Consider the following 11,614-nt stretch of genomic DNA (forward strand, 5'->3'; position numbering starts at 1 on the left):
AAGAGCCAATTTCCTTGTTGTTAATAGAGGTTAGATAACAGCCTATAAAATGGCATGATGCCATCCAGTTCATTTCCTGTTTTCCGGTGGAGTGAGTTTCTCTTTTCCGCTAGCCAACGTGCTATCAGACCGGTAAGGTACTACCAATGGTTAGAAAGCAGAACCTCTAATCAGAATGAAAAGCAATTCCGGATAAAACACTGGATTAAAAAAAAGTAATTTGTTAAGTTGGTAACAATAAGTCCTTTTAAGTGAAATGGATGCCTAAGTTACTAGGAGCACAAATTACCAACCCAGAAAGTATACTATGAATAAGGAATATTAGGGCAGCAGGTAGCCTAGTGGTTAGATCGTTGGGCCAGTAACCGAAAGGTTGCTAGATCAAATCCCTGAGCTGACAAGGTAAAAATATGTCGTTCTGTTCATGAACAAGGCAGTTAACCCACTGTTCCTAGGCCGTCATTGAAAATAAGAATGTGCTCTTAAATGACTTGCCTAGTTAAATAAAATGTTTAATGAATCATGAATCCACTTCCCATACAGCACCGTAACTCTGGAAAGGGAACGTTAGGCCACACTCAAATTCACTGTAACAAAGCATATTACTTTGTGGCACGTCATTGATCACATATCCAAGCATCAATGCCTGCTCCCTGACACTCACACAGAGAGAAACACAGACAGCTGGCAAACTGTGTCGATGATTGAATCAAAACCGCAGAGTGAGATACACCTTAACCCGTTGGTCAGTTTATCAACCGAGACTCTGGAGGATACCGGTGAGAGAATGACGTCCGTTTGTCATGACCGGTTTGACCCCTGATCCCCCCCGAAGGATACCGGTGAGAGAATGATGTCTGTTTGATATCACCGGTTTGACCCCTGACCCCCCCGAAGGATACCGGTGAGAGAATGACGTCTGTTTGATATCACCGGTTTGACCCCTGACCCCCCCGAAGGATACCGGTGAGAGAATGACGTCTGTTTGATATGACCGGTTTGAGAATGACGTCTGTTTGATATGACCGGTTTGACCCCTGACCCACCCTAATGGAACCAGTCTCAAATGGCTTCAAATCGTAGAGATGCAGGACAGGGGCTTGCTTCTTCCCGTTGTGAAATGTCTCCCTAGTTTTCCAACCTATCGAAGTGTCTAGATGTGTACCCTTCAACCTGCCTAATGGTTGCCAAGATCAACAAGACCGCGGCCAGGAACTAGCCAATGAGTAGTTGGTCTTGCTTCAAACAAATCTCAGTCTACTTCAAAGCACACAGGTTAAAACAAATAACTGCACTAGACAAACAGAACTTATAGCCAGTTTAACCTACAATTACATTCAGATGTCCTTCCTTCAGTGTTACATAAAAGAAGAGGGACCTGCTGCTTCTGAAAAAGGCAGGAGAGAAAAAGCAATGAAGTGGATGAGAGGCAAAGACGTGGATTATCATTGGCACAGGTCATTCTGGCTTTCACAACTCACTCAAAACTGTAGTCTATATCTGAAGCGGTCTCTAAAAGCTAGCTTGGTTAGCTTAACTAGACCTACCAGTGGTCACCATTGTTTTGACTTCCCAGTCTGGTTAGTTAACCAGGCTATATAGAGAAGAAAAATGGAAAGAAACCTCAATCAGGGAGGTGGGGAGGGCTGCCTCCATGTCGTCGGCGCTCAGGGGGTTAACTGCCTTGCTCCAGGGCAAAACGGCATATGTTTATCACCTTGCCAGCTTGGGGATTCGAACCAGCAACCTTTTGGTTACTGGCCAACGCCCTTAACCCCAAGACGTCCTGCTGCCAGGCATGGTTTGAACCTGAGCATTCTGCACCTTTGTGAAATAGGTAACTCCAGTTGCCCAAGTAAAGGTTCATGACCATTATCGGTGATCTGCCTGACCTGTCGATTATTCTGCGCCCAGGGAGCAACATCAAATCAAATTGCAACAAACATGCAACGATTTCAAAGATTATACTGAGTTAAAGTTCATATAAGGAAATCAGTCAATAGAAATGAATTAGGCCCTAATCTATGGACTTCACATGACTGGACAGGAGCCGTGGGTGGGCCTAGGAGGGCATAAGCCAACCCACCAGCTAATCAGAATGAGTTGTTCCCAGGTTGTTCCCACCCTCCCGGGTGGCGCAGTGGTCTAGGGCTGTGCCACCAGAGACTCTGGGTTCGCGCCCAGGCTCTGTCGCAGCCGGGAGGTCCGTGGGGCGACGCACAATTGGCCTAGCGTCGTCCGGGTTAGAGAGGGTTTGGCCGGTAGGGATATCCTGGTCTCATCGCGCACTAGCGACTCCTGTGGCGGGCCGGGCGCAGTGCATAATAATTTCAAAAAATAATGAGTTGTTCCCCACAAAACGGATGTGAAGGTCCTGGGTTGGCATGGTCTACGGTTGTGAGGCCGGTTGGACGTAATGCCAAATTCTCTAAAATGACGTTGGAGGTGATTTATGGTAGAAAAATATAGATAAAATTCTCTGGCAACAGCTCTGGTGGACATTCCTAGTCAGCATGCCAATTGCACACTCCCTCAACTTGAGACATCTGTGGTATTGTGCGACAAAATTGCACATTTTAGAGTGGCCTTTTATTGTCCCCCAGCACAAGGTGCACCTGTGTAATGACCATGCTGTTTAATCAGCTTCTTGATATGCCACACCTGTCAGGTGGATGGATTATCTTGGCAAAGGAGAAATGCTCACTAACAGGGATGTAAACAAAATGTACCAAATATTTGAGAGAAATATGCTTTTTGGAAACTTTCTGGTTATCTTACATTTCAGGTCATGAAACCAACACCTTAGATAGTGTTAATATTTTTTCAGTGTAGATAAAAAGACAGGTGAGGTGCCTATGTATCGCCAGTATGCACAAAATGTTCCTTCAAACTGATCATGCCTTATCAAGAAACATGTTTTGTGACGCACGAACGCACCTTCGCCATGAGGGCACGCGTCACCTTCAGGCCAAATACTTCAAACATGTTTTCCCATTCTGCCTCAGTGACAGCAACTGAAGCAATGCAAGCAAGCAATAGAAGAAATTTGACAAGGCGGTCGATGTGATGACAAAAATGTGTCCATAAAAACATTTTTACATTTAAAATTAAGAATAATAAATCACAAGAATCAAGAAAGCCTAATGGATGTGTATTTTGGATCTGTCTAACTTTTCTTTTAGTTTCTCATCTTGAAGAATATCATTACACAACCATGTTCTTTTCCTTGATGGACCTCATCCGTGGTTAAATGTCAGAAAGAGGTGTTGCCGAACAGCAACGTGCACTAGGGGCCGTGTGGACAGAACAGCAACGTGCACTAGGGGCCGTGTGGACAGAACAGCAACGTGCACTAGGGGCCGTGTGGACAGAACAGCAACGTGCACTAGGGGCCGTGTGGACAGAACAGCAACGTGCACTAGGGGCCGTGTGGACAGAACAGCAACGTGCACTAGGGGCCGTGTGGACAGAACAGCAACGTGCACTAGGGGCCGTGTGGACAGAACAGCAACGTGCACTAGGGGCCGTGTGGACAGAACAGCAACGTGCACTAGGGGCCGTGTGGACAGAACAGCAACGTGCACTAGGGGCCGTGTGGACAGAACAGCAACGTGCACTAGGGGCCGTGTGGACAGAACAGCAACGTGCACTAGGGGCCGTGTGGACAGAACAGCAACGTGCACTAGGGGCCGTGTGGACAGAACAGCAACGTGCACTAGGGGCCGTGTGGACAGAACAGCAACGTGCACTAGGGGCCGTGTGGACAGAACAGCAACGTGCACTAGGGGCCGTGTGGACAGAACAGCAACGTGCACTAGGGGCCGTGTGGACAGAACAGCAACGTGCACTAGGGGCCGTGTGGACAGAACAGCAACGTGCACTAGGGGCCGTGTGGACAGAACAGCAAAGTGCACTAGGGGCCGTGTGGACAGAACAGCAACGTGCACTAGGGGCCGTGTGGACAGAACAGCAACGTGCACTAGGGGCCGTGTGGACAGAACAGCAACGTGCACTAGGGGCCGTGTGGACAGAACAGCAACGTGCACTAGGGGCCGTGTGGACAGAACAGCAACGTGCACTAGGGGCCGTGTGGACAGAACAGCAACGTGCACTAGGGGCCGTGTGGACAGAACAGCAACGTGCACTAGGGGCCGTGTGGACAGAACAGCAACGTGCACTAGGGGCCGTGTGGACAGAACAGCAACGTGCACTAGGGGCCGTGTGGACAGAACAGCAACGTGCACTAGGGGCCGTGTGGACAGAACAGCAACGTGCACTAGGGGCCGTGTGGACAGAACAGCAACGTGCACTAGGGGCCGTGTGGACAGAACAGCAACGTGCACTAGGGGCCGTGTGGACAGAACAGCAACGTGCACTAGGGGCCGTGTGGACAGAACAGCAATGTGCACTAGGGGCCGTGTGGACAGAACAGCAACGTGCACTAGGGGCCGTGTGGACAGAACACATTGTTACAGCCTTAATCTAAAATGAATTAAATAAAAAATCCTCAGTAATCTACACACAATACCCCATAATAACAAAGCAACGACAGGTTTTTAGAATTGTATTAAAACTACAAAAAGAGAAATAACTTATTTACGTAAGTATTCAGACCCTTTGCAATGAGACTCGAGATGGAGCTCAGGTGCTTCCGGTTTCCATTAATCACCCATGAGATGTTTCTACAACTTGATTGGAGTCCACCTGTGGTAAATTCAATTGATTGGACATGATTTTGGAAAGGCACACAGTGTGACCGTGCATGTCAGAGCAACAACCAAAACATGAGGTCAAAGGAATTGTCTGTAGAGCTCCGGAACAGGATTGGGTCAAGGCATAGATCTGGCTAAGGGTAGCAAAAAACGTCTGCAGCATTGAAGGTCCCCAAGAACACAGTGGCCTCCATCATTCTTAAAAATGGAAGAAGTTTGGAACCACCCGGCCAAACTGAGCAATCGTGGGAGAAGGGCATTGATTAGGGAGGTGACCAAGAACCCAATGGTTACTCTGACATAGCTACAGAGTTCCTCTGTGGAGATGGGAGAACCATCCAGAAGGACAACCATCTCTGCAGCACTCCATCAATCAGGCCTTTAATGTCAAGTGGCCAGACGTAAGCCACATGACAGCCATCTTGAAGTTTGTCAATAGGCACTAAAGGTACTCTCAGACCATGATAAACAAGACTCTCTGGTCTGATGAGACCAAGATTGAACTATTAGGCCTGAATGCCAAGCATCACGTCTGGAGGAAACGTGGCACCATCCCGACGGTGAAGCATGGCGGTGGCAGCATCATGCTGTGGGGATGTTTTTCAGCAGCAGGGACTGGGAATCTAGTTAGTATCGAGGCAAAGATGAACTGAGCAAAGTACAGAAAGATCCTTGATGAAAACCTGCATCAGAGAGCACAGGACCTCTGACTGGGGCGAAGGTTCACCTTCCAGCAGGACAACCTCCCTAAGCACACAGCCAAGACAACGCAGGAGTGTCTTCTGGACAAGTCTCGGAATGTCCTTGAATGGCCCAGCCAGAGCCTGGACTTGAACATCTCTGGAGAGACCTGAGCAGAGAAGAATGGGAGAAACTCCCTAAATACAGGTGTGCCAAGCTTGTAGCGTCGTACCCAAGAAGACTCGAGGCTGTAATCGCTGCCAAAGGTTCTTCAACAAAGTACTGAGTAAAGGGTCTAAATACTTATGTAAATGTATTAGCAGTTTTTTTGTTTTGTCACTCATTTTAGATGAGTATAGCTCTAGACCCCATTTCCTCAGCTGTTAGGGAACTCTCAAAATCAACCCAAACACTGTGACCGACACACACACACACACACACACACACACACACACAATCATTTGAATAAAGAAATAAAAACAAACATTGCCCCGGCATGCTGCATCTAAGGCTAGATTAGATTAGAATCCAGTCTGCATCGCATCCGGCCGTGATTGGGAGTCCCATAGGGCAGCGCACAACTGGCCCAGCGTCATCCGGGTTTGGCCGGGGTAGGCCGTCATTGTAAATAAGAATTTGTTCTTAATTGACTTGCCTAGGTAAATAAAAGGTTAAATTTTAAAAATATATATTATATTTTAAATATAATTTGTTCTCAATCACCTGCCTACCTTCCTGAGGGTAAAATAAATGGTTGCCTGCACCTCCAGGACCAAGGTTGCCTGCACCTCCAGGACCAAGGTTGCCTGCACCTCCAGGACCAAGGTTGCCTGCACCTCCAGGACCAAGGTTGCCTGCACCTCCAGGACCAAGGTTGCCTGCACCTCCAGGACCAAGGTTGCCTGCACCTCCAGGACCAAGGTTGCCTACCCCTCCAGGACCAAGGTTGCCTACCCCTCCAGGACCAAGGTTGCCTACCCCTCCAGGACCAAGGTTGACTACCCTTGTACTAGAGTATCAGAATATTACTTCTGACATTATATCGATTCTATGACTCAAAGTATCGATTCTCAAAAAAAATGTTATTTTTGCTAGGTAGTTAACGTTAGCTAGTGATAGTCGGCTGTGCCTGCGCCAAAACTTCAGTATTTCTCCTCCTATAGCTTGGCCACAATCGTCTTTAAATGGTGAGCCAACAACAGCACTTACATCACTGATCAAAACTAGTTTTTAATACGGCTCTCTCGTAACCGCACTTAAACTACCAAACAGATGACGGTCAATAACATATCACAAAGTAGTAAGAGAATATTCAGGACTTTCTCTGCGGGCCATGTTCAACAATGACCCCAGGTACACAGAATCACACTTTGCCTCAACTAAACCCCCTGGTTAAGTGTTCTTTCCAAATAGAGTGGCAAACAAATGTGTAGAAAACTTAAATGTAAATGTAAAACAGAAGTCTAGGATAGACCACTTTAAAGCCAATATGTGTATACACTATAAACAAGCAGGGAAGGTCAGGAAAAACCCTCTCATACATACAGACCTGTCAATGAAAAGAAGCAGTGAAGGGGAAGCCATCCTGTCCGTGAGTTCATCCACAACAAACACAATCCTCAATGCCAAAGCAGAACAACCTGTCCACTGAGAAGCTGCTCAGATCCCCAGTAAGGTGCAGGACAGTTCTCTTTCACAAACCCAGAGAGAAAGAGAACTCTTTGATATGGAGCAGTTCCTCTCATTCAGTCAAGCCTGACGTTCATAGTCCTATCGAGCAGAATAAAGAGAGACAGAGGGATAGAGAAAGCCACATCTGAGACGTAACCCGTGTTGAGAGTGTTCCGTGTCAGAGATCCTTAACCACAGCCCACTCTGCCTTCAGAGTAAAGGAGTTTGACTGAGCAAAGGGGAGGGATAAGAAAGAATGTGCCAGCCTAAACAGAGAGAGTTTATTATATATTTCACTTGTTTTGGCAATGTGAACATATGTTTCCATTGCCAACAAAGCCCTTTGAATTTGAGAAGAGGGCTACTCAGAGAGCTGAGGAAAACCAGTCTGTGGAGAGAAGGGGAACCAGCAACAGAGTGAGAGGAAGTGAAAATACCAAACTGACTGCACTAAACAGACCTGTTGTGATCGAGAGGGGTGTGAAATCAGCCATTTAACCACTTAAACACTGTAATACACTTCAGACTAGGTTTTTATGATAATGCAATCAATGGCCATAGGACCATACACAGAGTCATTTTAACTAGGTCTAAAAACCCCATCATTACACTACAGAGGGAGGCATACAAAACAAACTGAATGTAAATTCATCTGTTCACACTTGACAGGCAGTGAATTATTTGCACATGGGGAGATCTCATTTAAATTTGCTGAATGGATTAGAATGGGATAGGCTGGGATACAGCGGTGTGTGTGTGTGTGTGTGTGTGTGTGTGTGTGTGTGTGTGTGTGTGTGTGTGTGTGTGTGTGTGTGTCTCAATTGGCTGGGGAAACATGTGTTTACATTGCCAAAGTAAGTGAAGTAGATCATAAAAATTACTCAAAAGTTTAAGGAATTATGGCTATATACACAGTGTTGTAATGACATGCAAATAGTTTAAGTAAAAAAAGGGAAAATAAAATAATATAGTCTAGGTCCAAAAGGCTTAACAGCTTCTATCCCCCCAAGCTATAAGACTCCTGAACAGCTATTCAAATGGAAACCCAGATTACTTGCAGTCTCCCACCCTCTTTTACACTGCTGCTACTCTCTTGTTACCATCTACGCATATTCACTTTAAATCATATTACCTCGACAAACCGGTGTCCCCGCACATTAACTCTGTACCGGTACCCCCCTGTATATAGCCTCCTGTATATAGCCTCCTGTATATAGCCTCCTGTATATAGCCTCCTGTATATAGCCTCCTGTATATAGCCTCCTGTATATAGCCTCCTGTATATAGCCTCCTGTATATAGCCTCCTGTATATAGCCTCCTGTATATAGCCTCCTGTATATAGCCTCCTGTATATAGCCTCCTGTATATAGCCTCCTGTATATAGCCTCCTGTATATAGCCTCCTGTATATAGCCTCCTGTATATAGCCTCCTGTATATAGCCTCCTGTATATAGCCTCGCAACTGTTATTTTACTGCTGCTCTTTAATTATTTGTTATTTTTATTTACTTAACACTTATTTTTCTTAAAATTGCATTGTTGGCACGTGCCAAATAAAATTTGATTTCATATTTACAATGGTGTTTGTTCTTCACTAGGTTATAGATCTTGCTGCTGTGATGGCACACAATGGTATTTCACCCAATAGATACGAGTTGATCAAAATTGGATTTGTTGTCTGTGTGTAATCTGAGGGAAATATGTGTCTCTAATATGGTCATACATTTCCCAGGAGGTTAGGAAGTGCAGCTCAGTTTCCACCTCATTTTAGGGGCAGTGTGTTCAGCCTGTCTTCTCGAGAGCCAGGTCTGCCTACGGCGGCCTCTCAATAAATAGTCAAAGCTTTCCTTAATTTTGAGTCAGTCACAGTGGTCAGGTATTCTGCCACTGTGTAGTCTCTGTTTAGGGCCAAATAGCATTCTAGTTTGCTCTGTTTTTTTGTTGATTCTTTCCAATGTGTCAAGTAATTATCTTTTTGTTTTCTCATGATTTGGTTGGGTCTAATTGTGTTGCTGTCCTGGGGCTCTGTGGGGTCTGCTAGTGAACAGAGCCCCGGGACCAGCTTGATTAGGGGGCTCTTCTCCAGATTCATCTCTCTGTAGGTGATGGCTTTATGGAATGTTGGGGAATCGCTTCCTTTTAGGTGGTAGAATTTAAAGTCTCTTTTCTGTATTTTCATAATTAGCGGGTGTCGACCTAATTCTGTTCTGTATGCATTATTTGGCATTTTACATGAAGGATTTTTTTGCAGAATTATGCATGCAGACCCAATTTGGAGGATCCAGTGAGTTCTGGTAGTCTTTAATAGTTGAGTCTAAGATTAGTATTTGACCCTGTATATATTTTTGCTGTTTGTTATAGAGCCAAAAAGATTGGAGAAGTGGTTTATCCATACATCTACATTTTGGATAGATAACTCTGTTTGTTTAGAGTTTTCAATTTTCTCCAATTTACCCAGAGTCGGTTACTTATATGGATTCTTCATTTTACATTGAGCTGATTTCTGACATGCTGTTCCTTATTTTTCCATAGTGTATTTCTCTCTCTCTCACTCACTCACCTTCTATTGAGAGAATCACAGGATGAAGTGTGAGATGTGATGAATGGGAGAGAGTGAGTAGAGGAAACTACCTTTTCCCCTCTGAGCTCCTGATATAGATGAAGCCAAAAACCCACACACTTCGTTCATCTGAGCCTAAAGCACCTGCTGAGTGTTTGATGACTGCGATGTGGAAAGGAAGCAGTGAGGTGAAGTGGAGGGAGCTAAATGTGGGACCTGTGTAGTTTAACCAGATTTATTAATCAAATCCTACTGTGTGATCTAAAATGAGTATTTTATTTCTCTGAGAAATTCCCACACTGAAACAAGTAGGTTTGCAAAGCTACCGGTAATTTACCAAAGTTACCGAAATCTTCAGTAATCTATGGCAATCCATGGTAGCTTTGGTAATATATACTTGGAATAACTTATATATAACAAATTCATTTTTTATATCTGTGTTCATATTGTCCATGAGTTTGTAGTAGAACATATGGTTCATGACAAAATAATTAAATTAATGAAAAAAAAAAGCATCTAATCAACAATGCCATTATTTTTCAATGACATGTGCAACTCATCCAACTATGGACTTTTTTTTTCACAACTGCTACCAGTCTGACCCCAAAACATTGCCAAAGACACATTGATTTATTATATTTTACTAAGTATATTTCATGCTGAAACTCTCATGAAACGCTAATGATATTCACTACGTTGACGTTTATATTTAGGATAATGTTTTACAGCTTTGCCATTCTATGTATTCATTTTTTTTAAACGTATTTAATTTGTTTTATTAATTTGACATGCGATATGGCCACACAGAGGAACAGAGTCAATTAGAACACCTGTGATAATCTGAGGTACCCCAAAAGGCCACTAGATGTCTTCTGCTAGATGACTAAAAATGTAAAAAAAATGTACATTTTGGTAACTTTCAAGAAACATTTTATCAGAAGCTCTTATCCAGAGCGACTTACAGGTAGTTTACTGGTAACCATAGTGACAAGGTTCATCACAGTGTGCAGGCTTTTAATCCAACTCTACCAACACACCTGGTACAAAATGAACGGTTTGTACAGATACACCAAAGGTCCTTCAAACATCAACAGAGGACTATGTAGATATTGGGTGTGTGTGTGTGTGTGTGTGTGTGTGTGTGTGTGTGTGTGTGTGTGTGTGTGTTCGCTTCTATGCTTGGAGTGCCTAGCTACGATAATTTATTTTTAAAAACGTGACTGAACAATTACGGGGTGTGTTTAGGTGTAGGTAAACAGGTTCCCCATGACTCAAATGCCATCACCTGTCAAGCACAATTTCACAGGGCGTACGGGGAGAATAAGTTATTCATAGTAAAGCTGAACCAACTCAGTTCACATTGGAGGCTTCAAGCCTGAATGCATTCAATCAGCAAATGTTACATAGGTCAGGACAAGTTGACTGTACTGGACTCGGAGTGTGGAGAGGTGTGTACACGTTTTGTGAGTTTTTCACAGTAATCTTGAGCAATGTCTTCTTTTGTCATAGTGTGGTATAGTGTGGTTAGTGTGCACTGAATCCTATGTACACTTGCAACTAAAATCTCTCCTAAATCGAGCCTTATGTCAATGGGAGACCTGAGCTTAAAATTAAGTTATGGACACAGACCAAAATAGACTGTCAAAGATCACACAGAGTGATAACTTCCATCGTACCTGTTGAAGAAGCTAGCCAGTGGCCCCAGCCTCTTGGGCCTGCCCTCCTCTGACCCCAGCTGTCTCTGTCGTGGGCTCCACAGATCCCCTCCGATGTCACCGCCCGTCCGGCCTCCAGAGTGTCACCGCCCGGCGATGGCGCTGGAGTCGGAGGTGACCAGAGTGACGTCCGAGTGGAGGGTCCATGCAGGGCCCTGGTCGTTGTGGTTGGAACCCAGGGTAAGAGAGAGGGTCTAGAGAGAGGGTAGCAGGGCCCTGGTCGTTGTGGTTGGAACCCAGGGTAAGGCCACAGTCTCCTGGTTGGGAGTGGATGT

The 11,614-nt window shown here is 44.9% G+C and overlaps 1 protein-coding gene across 6 annotated transcripts in view; it reads right to left on the reverse strand.

Annotated features, from left to right (window-relative positions):
* The window catches only part of LOC124013785 (TBC1 domain family member 14-like), a 60,990-nt gene extending 49,584 nt beyond the window's left edge, over positions 1-11,406 (reverse strand). The window contains exon 1 of one of the 6 annotated variants that reach the window (XR_006834930.1): positions 6,943-7,218. Coding sequence is in view for 2 of the 6 variants with exons in the window: in XM_046328298.1 (XP_046184254.1) it covers positions 6,943-6,977 (35 nt within the window). In the remaining 4 variants the exon portion in view is untranslated. Of the gene's footprint in view, positions 1-6,942; positions 7,221-11,300 lie in introns of those variants that run through there. The other 5 variants (XM_046328303.1, XM_046328300.1, XM_046328304.1 and 2 more) reach the window with 5 other exon arrangements.
* Positions 11,407-11,614: the final 208 nt, after the last annotated feature.

The sequence above is a fragment of the Oncorhynchus gorbuscha genome, linkage group LG25 (assembly GCF_021184085.1).
Source record: "Oncorhynchus gorbuscha isolate QuinsamMale2020 ecotype Even-year linkage group LG25, OgorEven_v1.0, whole genome shotgun sequence".
NCBI lineage: Eukaryota > Metazoa > Chordata > Actinopteri > Salmoniformes > Salmonidae > Oncorhynchus > Oncorhynchus gorbuscha.